This window comes from Primulina tabacum, chromosome 1 (assembly GCF_025594145.1).
Source record: "Primulina tabacum isolate GXHZ01 chromosome 1, ASM2559414v2, whole genome shotgun sequence".
Classification (NCBI taxonomy): Eukaryota; Viridiplantae; Streptophyta; class Magnoliopsida; order Lamiales; family Gesneriaceae; genus Primulina; species Primulina tabacum.
Window position 1 is genome coordinate 643,942 of NC_134550.1, and position 27,762 is coordinate 671,703.

Below are 27,762 nucleotides of genomic sequence, written 5' to 3' on the forward strand. Positions count from 1 at the left end.
AATAAACATGTGAAGGTAATAATGTCCATTCACAATGTATAATTAATAGACTAAATGCGAAATTACCACATATGTTAGCTAATAATGAAAATAATAAACATGTGAAGGGTAATAATGTCCGTTCACAATGGGAAAACTTTTCTATTATCCACACTTTTATAGGTATCGATATAGATAATCGAATTGAAGTTAAAGCTCGATTCATAACATGTTAATTGTGGCATTATCTCAATTATCTTGTTGCTTCTTGCAGAACCAGTTTAAATTTTGGATTGGATAGACTGACTATTGGTTTGCAAATTTGATAGCTCTTTAGATAACACTTGCAAATATAAAACACTTCTACTATAATACTCCCCACTTCTTCTGTTTCCACTAATTTTGGGATCATGTAGTTCATAGACTTCATTCCAGCTTGATCATCCATATATTCACTCCAACAAAATAAAATATTGATATTCTTTTCTTATATTTGATCTTTTAGGAATTTGGTTTTGATGTAGCATTGCAAAACACAAATACAATACAACGTGCTGGTAAACATGTTTACACACGGATTATCAACTGCAAACAGAAATCTTGAATTGTAGGCAAAAGGGTTCCTTGTCTGGTTTCTCGGCCTGGATTCCCTTCATGGAACTCAGAATCCCTTTAATGAATAGTCGATACAAACTCGCTAACCGACCATAATCGAAAACCCCAGACACCGTTCGTTCCTTTCTACTTCTTACAAGGAAACCAGGACAACTTTTCTCATCTCTGCAGGCTTATGAGTAGAATTCGTAGGTTTTTGCCTGCACTATAATCTGCCTTAGCCCTCCAATAGGTGCTATAACCATCAAAAGAACGCCAAGAATTATGCAAATCTGAAATTTACCCACCAAAAATCAAAAGAAAAAACAATTTGCTTGCTAAGTAGTTCCAACAATAAATAATATAGAGCAATATCATTATTCAACTTACCCAAATAGTGAACAAAGACAAGCTGATTTTTTTTTGGTTTATAGATGGCAAACCACATGAGGAAGCGAAGAAAAATGTGGGTGTTACTTATTCTTTCAAAGATACACAGATAAAAATTTACATTATGCAACAGTCAAAATCTGCTCACAAAGTACGTGGTTGGCGCGAAAGCAAATCCTCCCGAATATTCAAGAAAACCACCGAAGAAAGGTAAGGTCATGCCAACAAACATGGTAAATACTGAAATCAGACAAAAATCCATTAAAGCTAGAAACTTTATATGTTGAAAACTACGCAAGTATCTGAAAGAAGAAGCGTAAAGAAGTTTACTAACCAACATAAGTATTTCTTGAAATAAACCGCAGATACCAAGTAGGCTTGAACCTTAGTTTCTTTACGAGCGCAGTTTCTATCATGTCAAAAACTGGCATGGCATTTGTCCAAATCAATCGGAGTCAATACATGTTTCATTGTGTGGCTCAATGGGATCGAACACAGAGAATATAAAATTATACTCACCTGATAGCTTCCAATAACATGAACTACAACAAACATGTTAGCCAAGGCAATAAGCCAAACAGGTTATTCAAGGTGATCAGAATATGTCGTCTACTGAGTTCCCCGAACATCCAAAATCTAATAAAAGCGACTGGGAAGCAACAAAAAGGGCAAACCACGATATAGGCAACAAGAATTCCCCTCCACATATGTACTTGAGGGCTTTTCTGGTGTCGATGGAATAGTGGCTTGAATTTCCAACCACCACATTATGACCGGCATAGGCGAAAGCCACGTCCCCCAGGCACCAAAGAAGCCAAAAAGGTACCACCTGTAGTTGAAGATCTATATCCATATTGCACATCAGGTTTTACTCCCTTGTCCGCTGAGGCTCCCCAATGTATTGTAGAGTAACTTCGAATGACAATAGACCGTTATTATATTTCTTGAAAACGTGGTGAACAAGAATTATATATATGTGCGTTTTGTGTACCTTAAGGACATGACTGCTGCCGCAAGGGACACACCAGAGATGGAATTAAAGTTGGGAAGATGGGAGAGTACGAAGTGGACAGAAGCATAGATCATGATAAAATAGTTCAGTTTAATATTTTTGCATGTATCGTGGAATTTCTTAAGAGATTTGCCTCTAGTAACCATATATACTATGTCAACTCCAACTTCGACAACTAACTGTTGAGGCACCACAATCCACAGGCCAAGCTTTTCGCCAAAAGCATGTTGCTCAAGGACGTGGTATCTGTCAAAACGTTTTCCAGGCATCATTTCATGCATTTCAACCATTTGCAGTGTGTACAGGGTGATGATACAAGATATGACCATTACTGTGACTCCAGAGCCCCTGAAAATTCCAAGAAAAAATTCATAATTTTTTGGATTTCAACCACAAATATCAACTTGAATAGATTAAAATGTACCATCCTAGTTGGGACATGGCATAAGGGAGACCGAGGACTCCAGCTCCAACCATGGCTGTGACGTTGTGGAAAACTGAATACCACCATTTTGCATTTCTTGAAGAAGTGATTGGCAGCCAGGCCTCGATCGCCTTCTCTTCCTCTGTCCCGGTGGATATCCACCTTTTACATAATTTTCATATTACTAACTTGGCCACAATTCGTTTGGAATCGGCTTTTCTCTGATGTTGAGTTCCCATATCCTGCAAGCAAGCGAGCTGATGATCGATGACGACTTAACTAAGGATTTAATAAACTCCAAACCTTAATTATTTATTTTCCAACTATCGAAATTGTCGAAGCCTCGTCGCGTTATATATCCTATTTGTGTTGTGAAAAGTAAAAATTTATGGTAAAAAGTAAAAATCTCAAACTCTCAAAATTTACCAAACTACACACTTTATAATATTTTTCTCTCTACTCAATTGTGATTTTCTTCACAAATGAGAGATCTATTTATAGGAAATCTTTACAAATAATCCAAAAATAAAATACATCATTACCTACATCATCACACACTAATTTTCAATATTTACAACTCTTATTTTCAACATTCAAATATTCAACATTCAAATATTCAATACACACATTTTAAATATATTTTTCAACACTCCCCCTTGTGATGATGATCATAATGATTGTTTTCATTACGTGTTTTTATACTGCCTCGTTAAAAACCTTACTAGGAAAAACCCAGTGGAATAAAACCATAGCAAGGGAAAAAGAGTGCAGTCACGTAAACTCCACCTCATGTTGACATGAACAATTCTTCACAAATTTCGTAGATTGCGCATCCCAATATTATATATATGCTTTCTGAATATTGACGTAGGAAGCGCCTTTGTGAAGAGATCTGATGAATTTTCACTTGATTGAATGTGACGAACATCAATACATTTATTCTTCTCAAGCTCCTTGGTGAATGCGAAGAACTTAGGAGGAATATGTTTAGTTCTGTCGCTTTTTATGTATCCTTCTTTCATTTGAGCAACACATGCAGCATTATCTTCATATAATATCACAGGCTTCTCGTCGAATGATAATCCGCATGAGATTTGGATATGTTGGGTCATTGATTTAAACCACACACATTCACGACTTGCTTCATGTAGTGCAATAATCTCGGCATGATTTGATGAAGTTGTTACGAGCGTTTGTTTCTGTGAACGCCAAGAAATTGCAGTGCCTCCACGAGTAAAAACATATCCAGTTTGGGAACGTGCCTTGTGTGGATCGGATAAGTATCCAGCATCGGCATAACCAATTATACTTGGATTAGCATCTTTTGAATACAAAAGTCCCAAGTCTGTCAGTTCATCGTAGATAACGGAATATATGTTTAATTCCGTTCCAGTGTCTCTTTGTTGGATATGTGCTAAATCTTGCCAACAAATTTACGGCAAAAGATATATCAGGCCTTGTACAATTTGTTAGATACATAAGGGCACCGATGGCACTTAGATATGGTATTTCTGGACCAAGAATATCTTCATCTTCTTCACATGGTCGAAATGGATCATTTTCTATGTTTAATGATCTAACAACCATTGGAGTACTTAAAGGATTTGATTTATCCATATTAAAACGTTTAAGGATCTTTTCTGTATAATTTGTCTGGTGAACAAACATTCCACATTCTTTTTGTTCAATTTGTAAACCCAGACAATACTTGGTTTTTCCAAGATCCTTCATTTCAAATTCTTCCTTCAAGTATGACACAACTTCTTGAATTTCCTTATTCGTTCCAATGATGTTTAAATCATCAACATATACAGCAATAATTACGCATCCGGATGTTATTTTCTTAATGAAAACACAAGGGCTTATTGAATTATTTACATATCCCTTTTTCATCAAGTGATCATTTAGTCGATTATACCACATTCGACCAGATTGCTTTAACCCATATAATGATCTTTGTAATTTCACAGAATAACATTCTCTGGGTTTTGAACTTTGTGCTTCAGGCATCTTAAATCCTTCAGGGATTTTCATATATATATTACTATCAAGTGATCCATAAGACGCATTTCTAAATTTTCAGATACTGCCAAGCTAATCAAATACCGAAACGTAATTGCATCCATCACGGGAGAATACGTTTCTTCATAATCAATTTCAGGCCTTTGAGAAAAACCTTGTGCAACAAGTCGAGCTTTATATCTCACTATTTCATTTTTCTCATTTCGTTTTCGAATAAAAACCCATTTGTATCCAACAGGTTTTACACCTTCAGGTGTAAGGACTATAGGTCCAAAAACATTACGTTTATTTAGCGAATCCAATTCAACCTGGATGGCTTCTTTCCATTTTATCCAATCCTGCCAATTTTTACATTCACCAAAAGATTTTGGTTCATGATCTTCATTATCATTTATGATGTCGATTGCCACATTATAAGAAAATATATCATCAATTTCTTCTATATCTTTTCGATTCCATATTTTTCCAGTATTAATGTAATTGATAGAGATTTCATGATTCTCGTCAGTTTGTGGTTCTGACAGAATATTTTCATCATAATGTGTTTATTCAGGAACACCATTCTCTATTTTGTGATCATCATGTGTTTCTTCAGGAACATCATTCTTTATTTTGTGATCATCGTGTTTCTCTATAAATTTTCTTTTTCGAGGATTTTTATCCTTGGAACCGACTGGCCTTCCACCACGCTTCAGGCGTTTAATGACATCATGAGTATCTTCAATTTGTTTCTTTGGAATTTCAATTCGAGCAGGGGCATTTGCAGCATGTATATATGATTTAGTTACCCCTTTTGTGTCAGCAAATGCATCTGGTATTTGATAGACTATTCTTTGCAAGTGTACAATTTGTTGTACATCTTTTTCACATTGTTTTGTTCTTGGATCCAGATGTAACAATGATGATACATGCCATGTAATTTCTTTTTCGGTATGTTTCTGTTCTCCCCCTAACATTGGGAAGATTTTCTCATTAAAATGACAATCAGCAAAACGTGCTGTGAACACGTCGCCTGTCTGAGGTTCAAGATACCGGATGATTGATGGACTATCATAACCGATATAAATTCCAACCTTTCTTTGAGGTCCTATTTTCTTTCGTTGCGGTGGTGCAATAGGCACATACACCATACATCCAAAAATTCTCAGATGAGAAATGTCTGGTTCTTTACCAAATGCAAGCTGCAATGGGAAGTATTTATGATATGCACTTGGTCTGATGCGAATTAATGAAGCAGTGTATAAAATTGCATGTCCCCATATAGAAATAGGGAGCTTTGTTTTCATAATCATTGGTCTAGCAATCATTTGCAGATGTTTAATCAATGATTCAGCCAATCCATTCTGTGTATGTACATGAGCAACAGGATGCTCAACAATGATTCCCATAGACATACAATAATCATTGAAAGTTTGGGAAGTAAATTCACCAGCATTATCAAGTCTAATTTTCTTGATTGTATAATCGGGAAATTGATTCCTCAATTTTATTATTTGAGCAAGTAATCTTGCAAATGCAACATTTCGAGTTGACAATAAACATACATGTGACCATCTGCTGGAGACATCAATCAATACCATAAAGTATCTGAATGGTCCACATGGTGGATGGATTGGTCCACAAATATCACCCTGAATACGTTCAAGAAACATTGGTGATTCAGTTTGGATTTTGGCTGGTGATGGTCTTATAATAAGTTTTCCAAGAGAACATGCTTTACATTGAAACTTACTATTCTGAAAGATCTTCTGGTCTTTCAGCGGATGACCATGTGTATTTTCTATAATTCTTCGCATCATTGTTGAAGCAGGATGTCCCAATCGATCATGCCAATTGGTTAATATTGAAGAATTATCAACTACCATGTTTGATTCAATCGGACTTATATGTGTATAATGCAATCCAGTATGGAGCATTGGTAGTTTTTCAATCACATATTTCTTTCCTGATTTATATGTGATAAGACACATATATTTCTTATTCCCTTCATTCATTGTTTGAGTATCATACCCATGGGAATATATATCATTAAAACTCAACAAATTTCTTTTCGATTGTGGTGAATATAAAGCATCATTGATCAAAAATTTTGTACCATTAGGTAACAAAAATTGTGCTTTACCACATCCTTTAATCAAGTCTACAGGACCTAATATTGTATTCACCGTTGTTTTTGTTGGTTTTAGTTCCAAGAAATATCTATTATCTCGGAGGATAGTGTGCGTTGTACCACTATCGGGTATGCAAACTTCAGCTTTGCTCATAGTATTTTCCATTTTTTGAACTTCAAAAAAATATGCAATGAAATAAAATTACTGACAATATATATTTAAATATAACACATATCATAATTATACAATAAAACATTATATGGATACATGAAAAATAAATTATTGTACATTTATATTCTACCACTATATTGTTCATTTTCAAAGAAATCATTGAGAAAATCTGCAGAATCAATATTGTTCGTTTCTATCCCACCAACATATTGATCATTTCCAGAGAAATCATTCATAAAATCACAAGCATCAAAATGAGTTGAATCACTCAAATGGTCACTGCGTTCAGTGAAGTTGGTCTCCTTTTCTTTCCCCTTTAATGATTCTTTATAAAGTTTACAAAGGTGTTCAGGGGCTCGACAAATTTTGGACCAATGTCCTGGAGTACCACATCTGAAACAAGAACTTTCATATCTTTTTGAGTGATTCTCATTAACACTTGTATTCTCATGATGCCTTTTCTGTGGATGGTTTGGTACGCTCTTTTGAGATGAATTATAAAAATAACTATCTCTATTGTTTTCAAAACCACGGCCTCGACCACGACCACGGCCAATTCCACGTCCACGTCCACGACCTCGACCTCGACCTTGACCAAAACCTTGTCTTTGAATTTGATTTTGGTTTCTAGGTTTAAATTCATTTTTACTTACATCATTTACTTCTGGAAATGCTGTTGATCCAGTGGGTCGGGACTGATGATTTCTCATTAATAGCTCGTTGTTTTTTTCCGCCACAAGAAGACAGGCGATGAGTTCAGAATATCTCGCAAATCCACGTACTCTATATTGTTGCTGTAGAGTAATATTTGATGCATGAAACGTGGAAAATGTTTTTTCAAGCATTTCCGATTCTGTGACCTCATGTCCACAAAATTTTAGCTGCGAGATTATTCGATACATCGCTGAATTATAATCACTGACTTTCTTAAAATTTTGGAATCTTAACATATTCCATTCATCACGGGCGGTCGGAAGTGTAACTTCCCTTATATGTTCAAATCTTTCTTTCAATCCTTTCCACAAAGCCATGTGATCTTTTCAATTAAATATTCACATTTCAATCTCTCGTCGAGATGTCGACGCAAAAATATAATGGCTTTTGCCTTTCCTTGTGATGTCGATATGCCATTTTCTTTTATTGTCTCACTTAGACCCAATGACTCAAGATGCATTTCTACATCGAGAGTCCATGACATATAATTTTTTCCCGTGATGTCGAGCGCAACAAATTCGAGTTTTGTCAAATTTGACATGGTGGTACTAAAAAAATTACGATGCATTTTATTAGTTAATGAATATTGCAATACAAAGTAATGGATAAACAAGTACAAGCATTTGTAAAAATAAAGAAAACACACGAGGAGGATATTCTCCGATAAATAAAAGACTCGTGAGTATGATAACCAAAATAATTAAAAATAACCTTGAGAAAGCCATCTACTTTTTTCTTCAAAAATTTAGTGAAGAATAATTTTTAGAGAAGAAGAGAAAGTTGGAGTGATTGAATGTGTTTATGATATCATATTTATAGGGCAAAAACTAGCCGTTTTGTTACCGTTTATGACCGTTGGTGTATAAAAAAAATAAAGGTATGTATTTGTATAATTTTATGGTAATAATATGGTGTATATAATATTAGACATATTTAAATAATTATGTATATCATATCATATTATTATAATGATGTGTCATAAGATATTTTATTTAAAAATCTTATAGGTTTTTATATTTGTCGTGTCCCTTACCGGGAGTGTGGGATGTCGTCTTAACATCCTCTCAGGATTTATAACAAGTTTTTGAAAATTTTATTTTTATTATTAATAATAACATTATATTATATATTAAATATATACACAATAAATAAATAACAGTAAAATAAATATTATTACTTTTGTTACCTTTTTCTTCTGTTTGGAGCTTGGAAAATGATGGAGGACTTTTAGAGCTTCGTGCTGATAACGTGTTGTGAAAAATAAAAATTTATGGTAAAAAGTAAAAATCTCAAACTCTCAAAATTTACCAAACTACACACTTTTATAATATTTTTCTCTCTACTCAATTGTGATTTTCTTCACAAATGAGATATCTATTTATAGGAAATCTTTACAAATAATCCAAAAATAAAATACATCATTACCTACATCATCACACACTAATTTTCAATATTTACAACTCCTATTTTCAACATTCAAATATTCAACATTCAAATATTCAATACACACATTTTAAATATATTTTTCAACAATTTGCTTATAGCCGGAAAACAACGTTTTTGTTGTTGACTTTTCTCCGCGAGAGAGTAAAATAGCGAAACATGTATAATTGAGACAACCGAAAAAAGGGAAACACGTTTTTGTTATTTGCTTCGTTCTTACCATTTTTAAAAGTAATTTAATTCACATCAATGTTTAATCTCAGTAGTCAGACAATATTGTTCAGCTATCATTTTAAAAAAGTAATTTAATTCACAAGTTACCTCCTGCATGCAAAGTATGGTTATCATTTTTAGCTGCGATATTGAAGCCCAAGGGTACGTGAAAAAACAGCTTTTATACTTTGTAGTGATGAAATGAAAGTAACACGATCCTTCTACTCTAGTCTTCATTCAGATTTTTTTTTTTTTTTTAGATTAGGTCTCCACTTTGTCCTAAGCTTCGAATCATGGTGTTGGACGGAGCATCGGTGTTTTGATTCATTCAGATTTAAGATCCTACACTATACAAATAATTATATAAAAAAAAATTGTTCGTTGTAACATCGATCCCAGTTCTATGCTCACCAACTTAATTGTCAATGTTAAATTTAGTTTCGTAGCTAAATCTTCTTCACTAAATAATTTTTCAAAAAATACAATCAAACAAACTTTACTAGTAAAAAGGGAACCCCCATATCTCGACAAATCTCTGCGCCACCACCAGCACTGCTGTCGAAAACTTCACTGGGTGCAAACAAGTTCAGCATTTCTGGTGCCTTCTCCTTCAAGTGTACATAATAGCCCACTCAGTCATGTCTTGTTGCTCTCCAGCATCTGTCGACTCACGAATCTGAAATCCAACAATGGTTTACACAAACAACTCATTCTCCAGGACTCCAAGAATTGGTAACTCGACTTTTCTGAAGAAGCTGACTTCTTTCCTCAACTCCATAAGAGATACCTGTTGTGGAGTGGTCACTACAATAGCACCATCTATTCCAGTTGCCTCGAGGAAATGGACAACGAAATATGCTCATCTGAGGTCCCAGGTGGCGCATCAACTACAAGAAAATCAAGCTCACCCCAGTACAGATCCTTCAGGAATTGCTTTATGAGTCCATTTTTTCGCGGCCTTCTCCATACGACAGCCTCATCAGGGTCGGGGAGCATGAAACCGACAGGCATGACCCCAAGGTTAGACTCAACATAAACAGGAGACCAACCAAGGTTACTCTGATGAATCTGTTACCCTTCAAGACCGAGCATCTTCGGGGTGCTTGGACCACAAATATCAATATCAAGAAGACCTACCTGATATCGATTTGCTGTCTAATCACCTCGACGACGACAAGACTCGTCGTCATCCTGAGTCGTTTTATCACAAACTAGTTGAGAGCGACAACCACATGACAAGATTGTATTTACTGAGTCAAATACACGACATAAAAAGGGTGGTACACTTCCAGTACCAGTAACTTTTTTGCAGCATGAGCTCAAGCCCAAACACCTTCAAACAAACTTTCACGCATTGTCACAACAATGGCCATTCAATTTCCTCCATACTTGGCCACTCACTTTCCAGTTTAAGCGACTCAATGTAACCATACATAAGCATGTGCTTAAGCGGAAGTTCGCCAAATACCCAATCCAACACCACCTTAATTTGCATGTAAGCCATCCTATCTCAACAAACCTACGCTTTCCAATTTGATGTGAAAACTTTCATGCAAAGTGTTGGAACAAATGGTTACACAAAGTTGTACTGATTCATTGAGTGCCATATCATTGGGTACAAAGCCCAGGCTGAATTAGAATTCAACCACCTGCGAGAATAACCCCGAGAGAGTTTATTCAGCCACAGAAGACAATATGGTAACCTGTCTTTCGATCGAAGTAAGTGTGTGTTGGCAATAACCTCATTCTACCCTGGCAATCTAAAAGTTGGGTCAAACAGTCCAAACAAATTAAATCCAGGTAAAATGTCTCTTCATAATCTGTATTATCCAAGCAGCATCCACATTTAATACAACGATCAACACATGCTATGCAAGCTTTGCAAGCTTGCGTGGAGTCGATCTTAGCTTGGCAACTCTTTAACGGGCAATCATAGACTTGTCTCACTTGATGGCATCTTGGGCACAGTTCTATGTCAATTGCACGTTCATCATCTAATGAGAGATATCTCTCTCCTTCACGGAATAATCTTGGTTTATAGCTTCCGGCCATTTTTTCATTTTCCACCCCTAACAAAAGCTTGAATTCTTTTAAGTGATGATTCATTATACCAGAATGATCACTGATTCTGAGATGCTTAATACCCGGCATGCCAAGTGAATTGAAGATCCTTAAATCTTGCAACATTAAGTCAACATTGAGATTGGTGCATCCACGCACACTTAACTGTAGAAGCAACGCGAAAAGATACATGTCAGGTGACATTTACTGACAATAAAACATGGATGATAAAATGAAACGAGATGTCAGAGAAAAACTCCAAATGGATACTCTCAGATCAGAAATTTGATTAGTGGCAATAACATATTGTACAATCTCCCAGAGATACAGAATAGTTTGGGAAGAAAACTATAATAAATTCAAGTCACGATGAGTATCAACACCGCCACTTCTTAGCCATCAATATACATATGCCATCATGATGTTAAATAAAAATTGTTTTGTTAAAATGAGATGATGGAACTTATGAGATCCCCGATAATAGTTTGACAGAAAATGGTCCAAATAATCAATATAAATAGCCGACTCACTGTCTTCTAAACAATAGGTCACATGGTTGGTAACAAAAGAAAGCGGGAATACATATCCCAGGTGCAATAAACTGACCTTTGTCAATCTCAAATTGCTTTCAAGTATATGCTTAAGACCAATATTTGTTATCTCTTTGCAATTAATAAGGCTCAAGCTGTGAAGAGAACCTTGTGCTCTATTTGTTAATCGAAGAAGAACATCGTCGAAGATCTTAAGACTCAATGGATAATCTATTTGAATTTTCCTCCAAAGAAGAGGGTCATCCTGGACTGCATCACGCAAAGATTTGCAAACCCTTTCAACAGAGAGAAGGTCCCAAACACCAAGATAACCAAGGGCGAAGAACAAAGCATCTGGTGGAGCACCTGCCTCAGCTTCAGTACAAGAAATTTTCACATGCTCTTTCTGATACTTTTCAAAACCAAAACACATCAATTCCTTTGCATTGCCAACCATCAGATGGCATTTATCAAATGTTGACTCATCCATGGCGTGGATTCCCAAATCAGTTTCATTCCCATCAACATTCTCGTTCTCTCCTTCCTCTAGTTCAAATTGCAAAGAGCTTGCCCACACTAAATTAAGCTCCCCGATTTTTTCATCATCATCCTCATTACCCTCTCCTTTGATCTCAAGGGGACGAGTTTTTAAGCCAAAATCCTCTATCCAATCATGAAAAGTGGAAACTGTGGTCTCTATACCAAAATTCATACCAAAGGGATCCATAGGCAAACTAAAATTAAAGTCCATGACGTTGGCATCATCGGTTAAGCCTTTGCTAAATTCCATACCAAAGGGATCATTAGGCAACACATGAACAATATCTTCATGACCTTTCTCAGATTTAGAAAATTTTCCCACCACATCTGAACATTCCTCCTTGGAACACCCACTATCAAACTTCACGCCAAGAACTGTATTGTCTTCTTGATTCAACACCATTGCTGCTTCAACAATTAACTACAGACAAAATATCCAAAAGAAACACAAAAAAAAAAAAAACACCAAGATCCCCAAAGGCAAAAGGGCTACACTTTTCCTCCAAACCAAAAATTCAACCACCTGCAGAAAAATCAAAACTTTCCATAACCCAGCTTCCCGATGCTAACAATAGAAACATACACGTGCAAGGATTGAAAAAATCGAGAAAATAAAACAAGGGTTCAATGAATAACAAAGCAGAGCTTATGCGGATAGAAAACACAGCTCACGGATAAAAGAACAGCACCGGGTTATTATAAAGAAAAGATTTAAAAAGGAAATCTGAATCGGATAGAGATGCGGCGACAATGATTAGAACCTGAGCCTGTTCCCTACAATAACAGCAAACAAATGGCTCCTCCAGATCACACAAAAATGCAGTTTTGGAAGAATTATTTTATTGTTCATAGACGTGTGTGTAAGCATTAAGTGTCCTGTATAAATCGGGATTGTAACAGAGAGACCAAACCAAATATGGGAAGGGAACAGCCGAACAGGATCAAGTAAAACTAGAAGATTGCGAGAGAGAGAGAGAGAGAGAGAGAGAGACGCGTGGTGGGAGAAATCAGAGGGGATTATTTTTTGTGTTGTGAAATATATTTCGTCTAATAAACTACAACCTCATCAGTATCCTAATTCTTCGAGCTCTAATATTTTATTTTCTATTAAAAAAAAAATTACTCTTTGCTAATTTGAAAGTAAATAATCAGATCATAAACATCTATTAATTATTATCTTATACTAAATTTTAAGTGTTTAGAGACTTAGAATGATTACATTATTATACTAATCACCAATAAATAGTCAACATTGCTTTTTTGAAATAAAAATTTTCATATAATTTTGAAATTTGACATGTAAATTTATAATTTAACAATAACTATCAATCACACACCACTACGTTTTTCAAATTTTAAAAATTCACGTATTGTATCTGCAAACTATAAATATATCTAATATAATTATATCATTATTTTTATTTAAAAAAAACACACATACCATCTGAAAAATAATTACAAATTATAAAATAATCAATGAATATCCTCAATATAATTATTTATAATTTTATATAAAATTTAATAAAGATATTTATTTATGTAATATTTTTTGTGTTTTGAATAAAATAATTCTTTAAAATAATACTGAATCCAAGGGTGGAGTCCAGCCCATTTAGTTCACCTGCTTGTAGGTTTTGTCTTCCAAGCCTTCTCGCCGCCGGGGCCCTCTACATCGTCGAACACCGCTCTCACGTCATATCTGTAGTAATCTCCTCGTCGGTAGTTGATCGTACAGTATTTTTTAGTTTGAAATTGGAAGTTCTAGTGTGAATTATGCTCATATTGTGTGATCGAAGTCTAAGTGTCTGTGCTCATGGTATCGATCTCGCCCTTTTTACTTTTGTAGCAGAGGCATTGTGTACTGGCAATGGCGGCTATTCAGTTTCTGTTGTGCTATAAACCTCATCTCCTGCATTCGCCAAAAGTTGGAACCTTTACTGTCAGTTGCCACTCCGTTAATTTATCTAACTCCAGAATTTCACCTACTGGTATGTATGAATTTTATATGCTGTGTGTGTTTCGGGGCGAAATTCATGTAGTAATCGTTGAAAATATTCCGAGTGGTGAAATTATCTTCTTTACTATGGATGCATGTAAATATTATGTATATCTACTAAGCGAGTATGATTTGTTATTGAATTGCATTTAGGATCTGGGGAGAGGCCGTGGAAGGTGGCAGATGCAAGGCTGGTGCTGGAGGATGGTTCGATATGGCCGGCGAAGTCGTTTGGTGCTTCTGGAACCCAAGTTGGTGAAGTCGTCTTTAATACATCATTAACAGGGTAAATATATCAGTGCTTTAAGTGTTGTTGCTGCTGTTGCTATTCATGGTTATCTGAGTTTTTATTTACCATGAAGAGGGTCAATGACAGGCCTCAGGCGATTATCATTTCTTGATTAGTTTTATACTAATATTTGTCTATATTATTGGTTATAATATTTGGTAATTAAAATCTTATCTGGTCTGTGCCGATGTTCAAACATTTTCTAATTTTTTGTAATTGTAGGATCTCAGTAATTTCAGTTGTTTGTTACTCTTATTCGTTGCCCATTATCTTGTAAAGTTGACTTAATCTGTGTGTCTTGGAGAGTTGTTTTTCCCTGCTGTTTCTATGTCTGGTTATTCTTGCTATGGGAATTTGTCAGTTCTGGCCCTTTCTCGTCCTTTTAACATTTGTGAACTGACATGAGATTTTGTTTGAACAGATTAATAATTATCATCTGTTATGTATTTTTGCAGCAATATAACGTTTTTCACACATTGCAGGTATCAAGAAATCCTTACAGATCCCAGTTATGCTGGTCAATTTGTTCTGATGACTAATCCACATATTGGCAACACTGGTGTCAATTTTGGTCGGTGGATATCTTGTTTTAAAACATGACAAAACTATGCTTTGAAATGGTTTGTTCTGAATAATTGGGACTTTATTGACAGATGATGAAGAATCAAGAAAATGCTTTCTAGGAGGACTGATTATCAGAAGTTTGAGTATCAGGTTGCCCCTTATACTTCTTTTGATTAATCATGAAATTTTTTTATACTAAGCTTTGATCTTAAATGCGCATTTATCCTTTTTGGGTCTTTTACTCGTTTTTTTTTATCCTCTAACCTTGCATGTTTCGTTTTTTTGTGTTTGATGTACAACAAACTTCAGCACCTCAAACTGGAGATGTACTGAGGCACTCGAAGATTATTTTGCATCCAGGAACATTATGGGAATATGTTAGTTAATATTTTCACAAGGTTGAGTTGCTGGTGATAGGCCTTGTATGGCATCATTCTTTTTTACGATTTTCTTGTGTTGTACTACAGATGATGTTGACACTCGTGCAATTACCCGTAGATTGAGGCAAGATGGCAGCCTTATTGGTGTTTTGAGTACAGAGAAATCTTATACTGATGAAGAACTCCTGGAAATGTCTCGAACGTGGGATATAGTTGGTAATTTAGTTGACTTGCGAATTATTGTATGATTTCAGATAATTATTGTATGATTTAATATGCCGAGGCTTATGATACAAATATACAGGCATGGATTTGATCAGCGGTGTCTCCTGTAAGGAGCCTTATGAATGGGTTGATAAAACAGATCTAGAGTGGGATTTCAACCAAAAGAATCAAGAAACTTTTCAAGTTAGTCTCCCGTGTTGACTGCCTATTTGTTTCAAAGAAAATGTATTCTAATGACACAGTCACCGATCATGTTCATTTTTAATGAAGGTTGTTGCATATGATTTTGGCATCAAGCATAATATACTTAGGCGCCTAGCGTCCTATGGTTGTCAAATCACAGTGGTTCCTTCAGCATGGCCTGCATCTGAAACCCTGAAGATGAAACCAGATGGTGTCCTTTTTAGTAACGGTCCAGGAGACCCATCTGCAGTTCCTTATGCTGTTGAAACCGTCAAGGAAATAATTGGAAAAGTTCCTGTTTTTGGCATTTGCATGGGTCACCAGTTGCTTGGTCAAGCATTGGGGGGTAAAACCTTCAAGATGAAGTTTGGTCACCATGGAGGAAATCATCCTGTCCGGAATCTTCGAAATGGCCGTGTTGAGATTAGTGCCCAGGTTAGTTCACTTACGAGATATTTTCCAGAATCTATGTAGTGAATTGGACCTTGAACTCACTCTTTTTCGCATTCTCTCTCTTTCCTTTCGGGGGACTGGAACACATCCATGACCAATTTATGCTTCATCATATCTTCTAATGTATTTGTGTTCTGTAGAATCACAACTATGCCGTGGACCCTGAGTCACTTCCTGAGGGCGTGGTGGTAACTCATGTCAATCTTAATGATGGAAGCTGTGCTGGGCTCGCATTTTCTCAGCAAAAGCTTATGTCGCTTCAATACCACCCTGAAGCTTCTCCTGGGCCCCATGATTCAGATCTTGGTATTTCTTTATTTCTTTTAAACTAATTTTAAATTATGCATGCTTGCATTGATGGTTGTGTAAATTCTAAAAGCAATCATTTGTTAATCATTTTGTAACGGATATGCCATGCTGATATATGCCATCCCACACCTGACTGCAGATTTTATATCCTTTATAAGATTTACAAAATCCATTTGTTACATTGTCCATGATGTAAATGTTATACATGACCACTCTAAGTGCATTTAGATCTGTCGTCACCCCTGCCCCTTTTCTGGGACCGGGATGCTTGAATGACTTAAAAAAGATCAATCAATGGCAATGTCTTGTTTGAGTCTGATCTTTTTGACTTTGCCAGGTTATCGTTTGTTGATGGACATATATATTCTGCTGTAGTAATGCTTTTCCTTGAATTTTTTTTTCTTTCCAATTTTGCATGTATCTTGTGCTAATTTACTTATTCTTGCTCAGTATTTGGTGAATTCATATATCTTATGAAGCAAGAAAAGCCAAGTGTATAATAAAGTCGGACGCTATTTTGAAACCGTTGCCAATGGAGATATGTTAAACGGTTGCCCTGATTGGCTGTTGGTTGGTTTGATGGTGAAGAAAGATGATAGATGACATTTGTGCCTGAAGTTGGTGCTTCAGATATCTTGGACACGGAAACGAGAAATAACAATTAAATGCAAAAATTAGTGTCTTTCGTTAATCTTTAAATGAGTGAGATGCTCATTTAGGCACGAGTTTTCAAACCGTGTCTTACGTGGAACTTACGCACTGCTTTGTGATTCAATTTGTTGGTGATGGAATGTGATTGTAATGAGCCATGTTTGTTGCTTGATTAGAACCCAAGCTCTGGTACATGTTTAGAAGTAATGGATTACCATACTTCAATCAGCTCCATTTTACCGATCGATATCGAGAGAAGCTCCATGTTGACTGGAACAAGATATGCTCCATTCTAAAGAAAATAAACTATCTGGCATTAGAAAGTGGAACATGCGCTGTTCTTGTGCAGAGGACAATTCGCGTAAATTGAGAGGTCTTTGAACTTTGATGAAAGATATCTACAGAGAAAATGGAATTGAACTTACTTCAAAGCATATATGGGTAAGACATCGACGATGCATTAAATTCATGGGATATTCCATAAAATTTTGATGGTACTGTTGAACTAAAATTTTGAATTGCTTTTTACTAGCTTTCTTAAGCGAAATCTTTTTCCTTGTTTTTTTGAATGAAATGCGTATTAAAATAAATATAAAGTTTTACTAGTGACAAACGATGCGAATGATTATCTGCTCGCATTGGCATATCCATTAATTGCTGCGAAAACGATGTTACATAGGGAGGGATTTTCTCCAACGGACGGTCTTGACTCATCAAGGTATATTTGCTTGGCATTTCTCGGACAGATGAGAGTTGCCGGGCACGATTATTCCGAATATATTAAGGTATCGTTTGTCTACATGATAGGATAAACATGTGACATATAATATAAATATAAGTTAAGGATATTATAATTAATGTTTGGTATGATTTTAATAAGAATGATTAAATTTATATATTAGATTGTAATGACAAAATTAACTTTATCATAATAAATTTTTAATTTCAAAGTTGTTGGTTGAGTTCATATTTCTTATCTGTTTATGCGTCGACAATATTTGCATGATTTATTTATTTTTACTTAATTTTATATATTATATAAATATGATAATTGAGCCCTTGATTTTGTGAGTCAAGTCAAATATCAAATTTTAAGATTAATCAAATGATACTAATAATTTTATTGAGATTTATAAAAATCATTTATATAATTATCTCGAGTTATATAATTATCATATTGTATAATATATAAAAATAAATAAAAATATTTATTTAATTTTAATTTTATATTAAGGTCGAAAGGCAGAGACTTTTTACAATAGGTAACTTTAATTATTTATAAAAATCATTTATATAATTATCTCGAGTTCAAAACACCATTATTTTGATAATATATAAAATAAATAAAAATATTTGAAGAAGTGTAAGATTTTTATATATCGGGGACAATTAAGTCATTTGTGCTGTTTTTTATCATTAAATTAAAATTATCACATATCATAAAAGAGATATGTTATCCTTGTATTAAATTATTTATCACATCATGAGCTTTCTAAAAAACTACCAAACATAAAATAAGAAGGATTATTTATCAATCTGTCTCTTATCCATTCATTGTACCAAACTATACTTAAGATTATCACTTATATAAGAGGTCAATTATTCATTCTACGGTGGTCTTACTTGAATGGTGGAACAACCAGCCTAGCTTTGCCAGTTTCCTTTCGCTGACCGCATACGCGTGTATATAAATCATCTTCAAAAATGGTTTAAAATATGCCCACGAAAGAAGAAAGATATTTGCAGATACTACGTGAGATCCTGCAACTTAAAAGTTAATAAACCTGACGGTTGGAGCCTCGAGGTGGTTGAGGTGACAAAACTCGTGCTCTTGATTTGAATGAATGTGACACTCATGCTAAGATGCAAACTTAGCATACATAACAATGCGTCCATCAAGCTTCCCATTATATTGCATTTCAGGGGGAAAACCCTTTATTACATTTGACTACAGATACGCCGAGCTTTGTATATTACTCAATTCAACAAGTAAAAAGCGCCAAAACACACATAATAACACATTACAGATACATTTCACAGTGAACCGATAGGGACCCCAAAATCTAATGCTCACCGGTTGTGCTTGGAAACTTGGTTACAAGGTTGGGGGAATCCATATATAACCATGTGTTTGCACGTACCCTGCCTTTTCTAGCAATTCGTCTGCTTCTGCGGGGCCTCTGCTCCCGGGCTTGTATGGAAGGGACTTGATCTTTCCATCATCTACTCGATGCAGAAGGGGCGTAAAAATCTCCCAAGCAGCCTGAAGACGGACAAGAGTTCTCAATATGGTGGTGCCAAAAAGTTAGGAGAACTAGTTTATTGTTACCTTCAGCTCGTCTCTGCGGACAAAATGCTGTTGATCACCTTTGATTCTGTAAAACATAAACATGTGCCTGGTTATCATTTAACCGATTTAAAAAAAAAAATTTTAAAACAAGGTGTTCAATTTCTCTCAGAATTTTCATAGCGTTCATCTTATTTAACCATACGTGTCAAGTATCAGACGTTCATAAGCCTCGGGAATGACAACTCCTTGGTACCGCTGGTTATAGGACAAGTCTAATTCGCTCTGAGCAGTAGACATTTCCAACCCAGGCTGCTTCACCTAGACAAGAAAAAACAAAAAGCATGATGGGTTCCATGAAACTCAATATCAAGTTACACCTACTGTTAGTTTCATGTATATGGCCTCAGAAGGTTGTAGGCGAATTACAAATTCATTCCTTCCTTGCTTTTGACCTATAACAATTAAAGTTTTCCATCAGGCTTATACGAGCAGAAGATGGTGTTCGGTTGGGAGTATGAGTTCAAGTACTTGCACTTAAATATGTCCCCTGGAACGTCCTTGAATTGAACCCGTATCTCCGCTTTTCTTGAATTTAAAGCTTTCCCAGCCTTTAGTATAAAGGGAACGCCTACAGTGAGTCATTGTACAAGAGATCCAAATTAATGTTTTGACTTTCTAATCATACAAAAGAAGTGAAAGATGTCAAACAATAACTCTCCGCCGCACCTTCCCATCTTTCATTGTGAATATGTAGAATGACTGTAGCAAAAGTAGGAGTATTTGAGTTGTCCGGAACTGTTCGATCATCCTTATAGCCTTCATATTGTCCAAGCACCACCTCTTCATCTTTGATCGGAACAACAGATTGAAGAACCTAAGTTCCAGACAAGTGATACTGAAAGGACTCACCAAATTGAGGTTCAAGAACAAAAAACTAAAATAGTGTCTTGATGATTCTTCTTTGTGTAGAAAGCTTAAGGGAGTCGAGCAAAATAATGGAAGAATACAAAGCATCTTGCATGAGCAAAAAATAACCGCTACATACCTTCACTTTCTCATCTCGTATATGCTCAGGCTTCATGGAAATAGGTTTCTCCATGGCAACAAGGCAAAGAACCTTAAAAATAATTAAAAAAATCAACCACACCAGTAAAATTTTCCTATCTTATTAATGCAAATGCAATATCAAGTGAGATTTCATAAAATGGCAGACGTTATTACATGAGAAAAACACAATGGCACATTTGAGATCAACAATTTAGAAAAGAAAATTGGAATTTTACAAAGAATTAGTACTCAAGAAGGATTCGATCTGTATTGACAAGACTCACCTGCAATAGGTGGTTCTGAATAATGTCACGGATAATGCTGCCAAGTTCAAATGAGCAGAAGAAGCAACAACACAAGTTACTCGTTTTTTGGATGCGGGTACAAACAGAAAGAATAATGCATAAAATATACAACCATATTGCAACTAATAACAAAAGACACATTTATCAAGATTTAATTTCGTGATTAAAGCACTCAGAATCACAAAGCATACCCATACTGATCAAAATATCCACCACGACCCTCAGTTCCGAAATCTTCTCTAAACACTATCTGCAGCAACAAAAGTGAAATTGTCATCTATGTAAATAAGGAATGATTACAAAAAATTCCAAACATCTTGTCTAAAACACTGACCTGAACATTAGCTATGTTGTCACGATTCCAAAGAGGTAACAATAAACGATTCGCAAAACGAAGCACCAGCTGCAAAGATTTAGAAGACAAGTGGAAGTAAATGTTTCCCTTTTGGTAATACAGTATATGTGCACTGAGTAACTGGGTGATAATAACATCATATACTTTAAGTAATAAATTACCAAATTTTGCACCAGTTCTTTTCCCAAATAATGATCAATACGATAAATTTGTGGTTCCTCAAATAATTCTCCAATCTGGGAGCTCAGTTCCTCGGCTGATGCCAAATCCTTTCCAAATGGCTTCTCAACAACTATGCGAGTCCATCCACCAAGATCAGCTGAAAATAAAAATATATTGAGGAATCACATGAATTTGTACTTAATATTGTACATGAATCAAAATATTAAAACGTCGCCTAAACTTGTACTGATGTTAGCACAAATCACATAGGTAGCCCACGTCATTCATAGTAACACTCTAAATCAAACTACTTTACGCTAAAATATGCTTACACTTATTCATGGCATAGTTCTTGATCATTTTACAGACTGGTGGATATACAGATGGAGGAAGTGCAAAATAGAAAAGCCTCCTAGATGATCCATCCGTACTGTTTTTTGATATTTCGTGCTCGGATATAGCTCTATCTAATGCTTGAAAGCCTTCTGGAGCATCATAAGAGCCACTCACGTATTTAATCTACAATGTCAAACAAAGATTCGCATGTGCTAAGAATACATACTTCAAGGATATGAATACAAATATGTGGTAACCAGCAGCCACTTACCAACTGCAGAAAGTTTGAAACGTCTTCTGTTCTTTCTTTTCCTCTAGGAAGATATCTATAGAAAAAGGTATGTTTATCCGAAGCAGAATAATTTACAAACAGGAACAAGACAAATAAATGTTTATAGTAGAATTATCAATAACTCCAATCAGGCGAAAACGTGCATGATTTTCAGTCTTCAGCTTCAGACTTGCCAAGTATACATCCCAACAAACCAGAAATTATCTCCTTCAGTAATTAATACAGACATCATTCACTCATACCCTTGAATTCGATCTCTTAATTCTCCATCAGAGATCATGGTCCTTGCATAGCCAAAAATGTGAACTTCATTCGATTGCAAAAATCCCTGAATATTCCAGTTAAGTACAAAATCACCTTGAGTGGGAAAAAAATTTAACCAAACACCAGCATATTTTTTATTACACTATCTGAGGTGAAGATAAAAGGAATATATCTCTCACTGATTTAAGGCATATTTCGTTCAAAAAAGAAAATACCAAACCATATAAAGAGTAAACATATTTATGGAATAAGCATAACCAACAGTTACCTGCCGGTAAAGGTTAAAGAGTGCAGGAAATGTCTTTTTTTTAGCAAGATCACCAGAGGCACCCAGAACAATGATTGAAAGACACCCAGTCTCGGACACATTCTCGTTCTCTCTCGGAAAAGATTCATACTTAGAAAGAGTTCTTTTTTCACAGTGCCACTCACCAGCCATTTTCCCAATTCACACAGGAGCTAAAAATAATGCTGAATTAGAGCTTTTAACCTGCACCGGCACATTTAGAAAGTTGAACATTCAATTGATCAAAATAACAATTCACTGCCCTAGAAAAGAATAAAGATAGCAAGCTTTGGAAACTGTTAACTGTTCAGATCACTATCATCAAAAAAACATTAAAGAAAATTAAAAATAAATATAAATTTTACTATCACACCATCTTGATGGATGTCCATAATTTAAAGAAAAAACCAACCAAAGAAAAAACCAACCAAAATCAATGGTATACTCAAGCACTTATATGCCTCAAATACATTAACAAAGGAAGTTCAGATCATGATCACAAGTAGTCAAATTAAAAAATTCGACCATTATTTGCATCCAATAAGAACAACAGATCAAACCAAAAATTACAGAAAGAAAACAGAAAAGGAAAGAAAAAGATGATCAACGAAATCGAGAAAAACAAAATCAACAGCAATTAGGATAGCTTTTTCTTTTTACAACAAATAATTAGGTGACAGAAAATGAAACAAGCAAGTGTAAACTAAAAGCACTTGGGGAAACAAATTTACAACAATTTGAATCTATGAGGATGGCCATACTGAGAAGTAAAAGAGACAGCAAAAAGCACCTTTCTTGATCGATCTTTGGCAGAAATGAGAAGATCGAATGTGGGTAGGAGACTAAATTTTTTGTAGATATTATATGTGAGGAATTCTCAGTATGAACCGAACTGTACCACGTTCTTTGGTGCTACCAAAATTTGGCTCAACAACGGAGGTTGTGTATTAATAACTTCCACAGTCTGTCAACGTGAGTTTTTCTTCTTTAAAATACAATTTTATTTATTAAAGAGAGAAATATTATCAGACTCGAGATGGATATTATGGGCTACCCAATGCTTAGCAAGAACAAAACTATAATTTAATAAATCGGATTTTTCGATAATTTTTTTAGCTGAGTCGTGACCAAAAAACAAAAACCATATATTGCTTGCACGAGGGATAACATGTATCAAGTGGGCCAAATCTGGATTAGGCTGGTTAATCATTCTTTAATCACACATGTTATCACCCAGTGTTAACTACTATTAAATAAAAGCAAACTATCATACCCATTATTTACCCCAAATTGTTGCTCTCCTCTCCTCTCCTCTCCTCTCCTCAATAAAATATATAATTTTTTTTTACTTGTATTATTTAATAACTTCTTTATTGACTTGATATACTTTAAACATCGTCAAGTTAACGGGTGATAACAGCAATATTATTAAACGTTTCATAATTTATATATATGAAAAAGATTGCAGCAGTAATTTGCAAGTATAAGGTATATTACAATAAATTCATCCACGGACAGCACATAGCAAAGGATATTATCAACCATATCTGCACTGATCGTCCATGTAAAACAAGAAATAACAGATTTCACATTTTCAACCACTTTGGCTTGATCTTCTTTTTGTCGACCGGTTTCGGTTCTGAATCAACTGATAGGCTCGTGGAGACGAGTTTGGGTGTAGGCTGGGTAGATTCTGCTTGCTCCGATATCGATTCCAAACCTAGCAGGGACATGATGTCCTCTAGCAGGAAGGGTCCGGGCGCTGAAATATCATCACCACCTGCGAGAATATAAAAATGAAAATGAAGTCCTGGTGCCTGGTTGAATGACGCATAAAGGAAGACATTGCTTGGGAAAAATATAGAGCTCAGGCGTGATACAATTATCTGTCATTTTTTTCACAAAAATAAAGATTAAACACCAAAAGTCTGGTTACCCCGGGTGCCGGGTCTTTACCGTCAAACCGTTTTAGTATTTCGCAAAGAGACATTGGGTTCTTTTACCATATCGTCATTGAATTATGTGTGTTCCATGTTGGGCAAATATATGCTCCCATGATGTTGATCAATCATTGTTGTCACTGTATTATCGAAAGATACTATCTTGGGATTGTGGCAGTGACAAAGGTACACTAAACAGAAAACACACCTTTTAATGCATCACACGCAAAATACACAACTGCACCAGGTACAAAACCAGCAGAATAAAAATCCTGGGACATGTCTGTTATTTGCTTTTTCGGAGGTGTTGTATCTGCAGATAAAACCACATCTTAAAATTAGTCTCTTCAGATTACCAGGTGTGTATGCTTCTCCATAAAATGAGGAGATAAACCAAATGGATATAATATATGAAGTAATTTATTCATACATAGATAAAATGGCAATTGGGGATCCACGAGGACTTTTCTAAGAAGATCAATTAAGCTTTGAATTATCTCAGATGGATGAAATGTGATCTCCAACGTATGATTATCAGGAAACCGTATCCTTATTACTGCCTGCAGAAAATAAACAAATCTTTGGACACCAGACAATAACTTATGTATCAAAAAGATAAAAGTAAAATGTAAATGATCTTAAATCCAAAAGACCGGCATTGCCATAAAAGAAAACTCCACACCTTTGTTATCCTTGACTTACGAGCAGCCTCTTCTGCATCGCGTAACTTTTTTGTCTTCAAATATTTATCTGCACCAGATTCAAGTTTCCACAACAAAAATAACTAGAATGTTAAACAAGCTATTCAGAAATCAGAATATCTGTTAATTTAGGGATTTATCATGCATGTAATAGATGATTATCTTGCATATCACCTTCTTTCTTTGTTGCCAAAATCCGGTAGTAGTCCTCTGGTGTAAACTCATAAAAGTCCTCTGCCTCCTCTGAAAGAAAGTAACAAACCATCAAATAGCCACCGAACTCAAAATTATGCGAATGCGTTGATATGGGCCATACCAATGTTGGAAGCATTTGCAGGGATCGCAGAAGCTGTTGATGTTTCAAACACACGGATGTCTCGTCCATATTTTTCTTTTGCAAGTGCAAGCCTAGCCTTTGTGAACGAAATATGAACAACTTAACACTAGAAGATCACATCGAATAGCTAAATGACATGAAGCTTCACAACAATGTCTAGAAAACGGCGGTCAAATAATGAAATAAGTAACTCACACGTTCTCACATCCAGCTCATGCCATAATGTAAAAAAAATTTCTTTGGGTTTCTAACATCTGAAAGGAACTTCATCACAGATCCCAAACCTTAAGTTTTGATATTTTATGGACCAAGATATGTCCAGCAACCCATTCAATCGGACAAAATACTTCAAAATCCATGAAATCACAATCCTGGTGTGCTAAAAAGGTATTTACAACCATAAATTTCCACTCATTGGGTCAAACGATAAAAGGAAGCTTCTTGTGCCGTCTTTGCAATCAATGCACACAGAATCATTCAGCAACACACAAACATGAAGAAAGTAACAATAAATCCAGTATCATTCATTCAAAATTCTCAAATAAACCTCGAAAAAATCAGAAACACTGACAAAAAACCAACAAATTCAAGATCCCAAATCAGAGGATATCTAAGAATAATTAATTCACCTTAGCTGATTCAGATTCCATTGATGAAAAAAGTAAAAATCTTCTGCGTTTTGAAAGCGGTGAGGAATCCACTGTCATCACCACATACGAAACTCCAAAGGGTTTGCGTGATGCAGATGAACAGGGTCAAACTCTATCTGGGCAGTGCATACTTGTTGAACCCAATAACGATTTGGTCTGGGCCTTCAATTTAGCTTTCCCTTGCTTTAAGTTTCCTCAGGCACTATTAGATTGGAATGATAATAAATACCAGTGTACCGACGCACGCGTTGCGTGTTTGTATAATATTTTTTATAATTTATTTGATTTATATTTAAATAAGGATCAAAATATAATTATAAGAAATTGTGAGAGACTACACTGTAATTTTGATATATAAATTAAAAAATAAATTGAAAAATAAAAGAATAAAAAAAGACTTCAATGAGAATTAAACATATAACCTAAACCCAAGAAACAATGACTCTATCCGCTGAATACATATAATTTGCATTAAAATTTTAACATTTTATATATATAATTATTAAAACAGACCATTATACCAAAGTTAATTACTCTAAGTGTCTCGAACTTAATAAAATAGTATATATAAAAATAAGAGTTTTTTTTTTTTTTGTAAAATTATTGAAAAAGTGTATGTTATAATTTATAGTAATTTGCTACGTACATAAACAAAGACAAAAAGTTAATTAGAGTTTAATGCAAAAATAAGAAATCTGTTTCGACATGAAATTGATGTATTCATATATTTTGGAGTAAAACTCCAAGTACATTAGTACACCATAAATAAACCAAAAATAAATTAATTATGTTGTCATAATAATTTGTTTGATAATTTGAGATTACAATATATATAGGTAATAAAAGGGGCGGGTCGGGTATTTGTTGATGGAATGTGAGTTGGAGAGAGAACCAAATCACAATTCCAAGGACAGCACTCAAAAAAAATATAGTTGTCCTTTTCAATTTCCATAAATGTAAAACAAATACGCGGAACTGTTGTGAAAAAGTAAAAATTTATGGTAAAAATTAAAAATCTCAAACTCTCAAAATTTACTAAACTACACACTTTATAATATTTTTCTCTCAACTCAATTGTGATTTTCTTCACAAATGAGAGATCTATTTATAGGAAATCTTTACAAATAATCCAAAAATAAAATACATCATTACCTACATCATCACACATTAATTTTCAATATTTACAACTCTTATTTTCAACATTCAAATATTCAACATTCAAATATTCAATACACACATTTTAAATATATTTTTCAACACTCCCCCTTGTGATGATGATCATAATGATTGTCTTCATTACGTGTTTTTATACTGCCTCGTTAAAAACCTTACTAGGAAAAACTCATTGGGATAAAAACCATAGCAAGGGAAAAAGAGTGCAGTCACGTAAACTCCCCCTCATGTTGACACGACAATTCTTCACAAATTTCGTAGATTGCGCATCCCAATATTATATATATGCTTTCTGAATATTGACGTAGCAAGCGCCTTTGTGAAGAGATCTGATGAATTTTCACTTGATTGAATGTGACGAACATCAATA

The 27,762-nt window shown here is 35.0% G+C and overlaps 4 protein-coding genes and 2 pseudogenes across 13 annotated transcripts; 1 reads left to right on the forward strand and 5 right to left on the reverse strand.

Annotated features, from left to right (window-relative positions):
* Positions 1 to 557: 557 nt before the first annotated feature.
* LOC142540873 (lysine histidine transporter 1-like) lies at positions 558 to 2,688 on the reverse strand (annotated as a pseudogene).
* Positions 2,689 to 9,558: 6,870 nt separating this feature from the next.
* On the reverse strand, positions 9,559 to 10,577 carry LOC142521121 (cytosolic Fe-S cluster assembly factor NBP35-like; annotated as a pseudogene).
* LOC142539943 (F-box protein SKIP14-like) lies at positions 10,140 to 13,222 on the reverse strand. Its single transcript, XM_075645763.1, has 2 exons — positions 11,741 to 13,222; positions 10,140 to 11,299 (listed from the first exon to the last, which is right to left on the reverse strand). The coding sequence occupies exons 1-2, from the start codon at positions 12,605 to 12,607 to the stop codon at positions 10,751 to 10,753; spliced, it is 1,416 nt and encodes a 471-aa protein (XP_075501878.1). The 5' UTR covers positions 12,608 to 13,222; the 3' UTR covers positions 10,140 to 10,750.
* Positions 13,223 to 13,781: 559 nt separating this feature from the next.
* Positions 13,782 to 17,482, forward strand: LOC142540012 (carbamoyl phosphate synthase small chain, chloroplastic-like). 9 transcript variants are annotated; one of them, XM_075645887.1, is made up of 11 exons: positions 13,782 to 13,923; positions 14,051 to 14,192; positions 14,354 to 14,486; positions 14,972 to 15,060; positions 15,143 to 15,203; positions 15,363 to 15,430; positions 15,521 to 15,649; positions 15,738 to 15,841; positions 15,929 to 16,276; positions 16,435 to 16,600; positions 17,054 to 17,482. In XM_075645887.1, the coding sequence occupies exons 2-11, from the start codon at positions 14,072 to 14,074 to the stop codon at positions 17,101 to 17,103; spliced, it is 1,269 nt and encodes a 422-aa protein (XP_075502002.1). In that variant the 5' UTR covers positions 13,782 to 13,923; positions 14,051 to 14,071; the 3' UTR covers positions 17,104 to 17,482. The 9 variants fall into 9 exon arrangements, with proteins under 9 accessions (XP_075502002.1, XP_075502075.1, XP_075502318.1 ...); XM_075645960.1 differs by having other exon boundaries at positions 14,054 to 14,192; XM_075646203.1 differs by having other exon boundaries at positions 13,782 to 13,908.
* Positions 17,483 to 19,141: 1,659 nt separating this feature from the next.
* LOC142539811 (glucose-6-phosphate 1-dehydrogenase, cytoplasmic isoform) lies at positions 19,142 to 23,539 on the reverse strand. 2 transcript variants are annotated; one of them, XM_075645573.1, is made up of 16 exons: positions 23,382 to 23,539; positions 22,574 to 22,795; positions 22,284 to 22,369; positions 22,021 to 22,075; positions 21,746 to 21,932; positions 21,413 to 21,570; positions 21,231 to 21,299; positions 21,088 to 21,146; positions 20,876 to 20,912; positions 20,590 to 20,661; positions 20,271 to 20,418; positions 20,077 to 20,172; positions 19,926 to 19,996; positions 19,747 to 19,862; positions 19,584 to 19,629; positions 19,142 to 19,517 (listed from the first exon to the last, which is right to left on the reverse strand). In XM_075645573.1, exons 2-16 carry the CDS (start codon positions 22,742 to 22,744, stop codon positions 19,350 to 19,352), a joined length of 1,539 nt encoding a protein of 512 aa, XP_075501688.1. In that variant the 5' UTR covers positions 22,745 to 22,795; positions 23,382 to 23,539; the 3' UTR covers positions 19,142 to 19,349. The 2 variants fall into 2 exon arrangements, with proteins under 2 accessions (XP_075501688.1, XP_075501760.1); XM_075645645.1 differs by having other exon boundaries at positions 23,353 to 23,539.
* Positions 23,540 to 24,016: 477 nt separating this feature from the next.
* Positions 24,017 to 26,404, reverse strand: LOC142540583 (plant UBX domain-containing protein 1-like). Its single transcript, XM_075646889.1, has 7 exons — positions 26,199 to 26,404; positions 25,549 to 25,645; positions 25,407 to 25,475; positions 25,214 to 25,281; positions 24,962 to 25,091; positions 24,740 to 24,844; positions 24,017 to 24,371 (listed from the first exon to the last, which is right to left on the reverse strand). Exons 1-7 carry the CDS (start codon positions 26,274 to 26,276, stop codon positions 24,178 to 24,180), a joined length of 741 nt encoding a protein of 246 aa, XP_075503004.1. The 5' UTR covers positions 26,277 to 26,404; the 3' UTR covers positions 24,017 to 24,177.
* Positions 26,405 to 27,762: the final 1,358 nt, after the last annotated feature.

Bases quoted from the DNA above. Each gene is read 5' to 3' on its own strand.
- LOC142539943 (XM_075645763.1), bottom strand. From the start codon at position 12,607: ATGGTGTTGAATCAAGAAGACAATACAGTTCTTGGCGTGAAGTTTGAT. The intron at 11,300-11,740 runs GTCAGTTTATTG...TTGCTTCTACAG, and splicing joins GCAATTTGAGATTGACAAAG to TTAAGTGTGCGTGGATGCAC.
- LOC142540012 (XM_075645887.1), top strand. From the start codon at position 14,072: ATGGCGGCTATTCAGTTTCTGTTGTGCTATAAACCTCATCTCCTGCAT. The intron at 15,842-15,928 runs GTTAGTCTCCCG...TTTTTAATGAAG, and splicing joins AGAATCAAGAAACTTTTCAA to GTTGTTGCATATGATTTTGG. The intron at 16,277-16,434 runs GTTAGTTCACTT...TGTGTTCTGTAG, and splicing joins GTGTTGAGATTAGTGCCCAG to AATCACAACTATGCCGTGGA.
- LOC142539811 (XM_075645573.1), bottom strand. From the start codon at position 22,744: ATGGCTGGTGAGTGGCACTGTGAAAAAAGAACTCTTTCTAAGTATGAA. The intron at 22,076-22,283 runs GTATGAGTGAAT...CTTTTTCTATAG, and splicing joins TTAAGAGATCGAATTCAAGG to ATATCTTCCTAGAGGAAAAG. The intron at 21,933-22,020 runs GTAAGTGGCTGC...TTGACATTGTAG, and splicing joins TTTCAAACTTTCTGCAGTTG to ATTAAATACGTGAGTGGCTC.
- LOC142540583 (XM_075646889.1), bottom strand. From the start codon at position 26,276: ATGACAGTGGATTCCTCACCGCTTTCAAAACGCAGAAGATTTTTACTT. The intron at 25,646-26,198 runs GTGAATTAATTA...TCGTTCACAAAG, and splicing joins TGGAATCTGAATCAGCTAAG to GCTAGGCTTGCACTTGCAAA. The intron at 25,282-25,406 runs GTGATATGCAAG...AATCTGGTGCAG, and splicing joins TTTGGCAACAAAGAAAGAAG to ATAAATATTTGAAGACAAAA.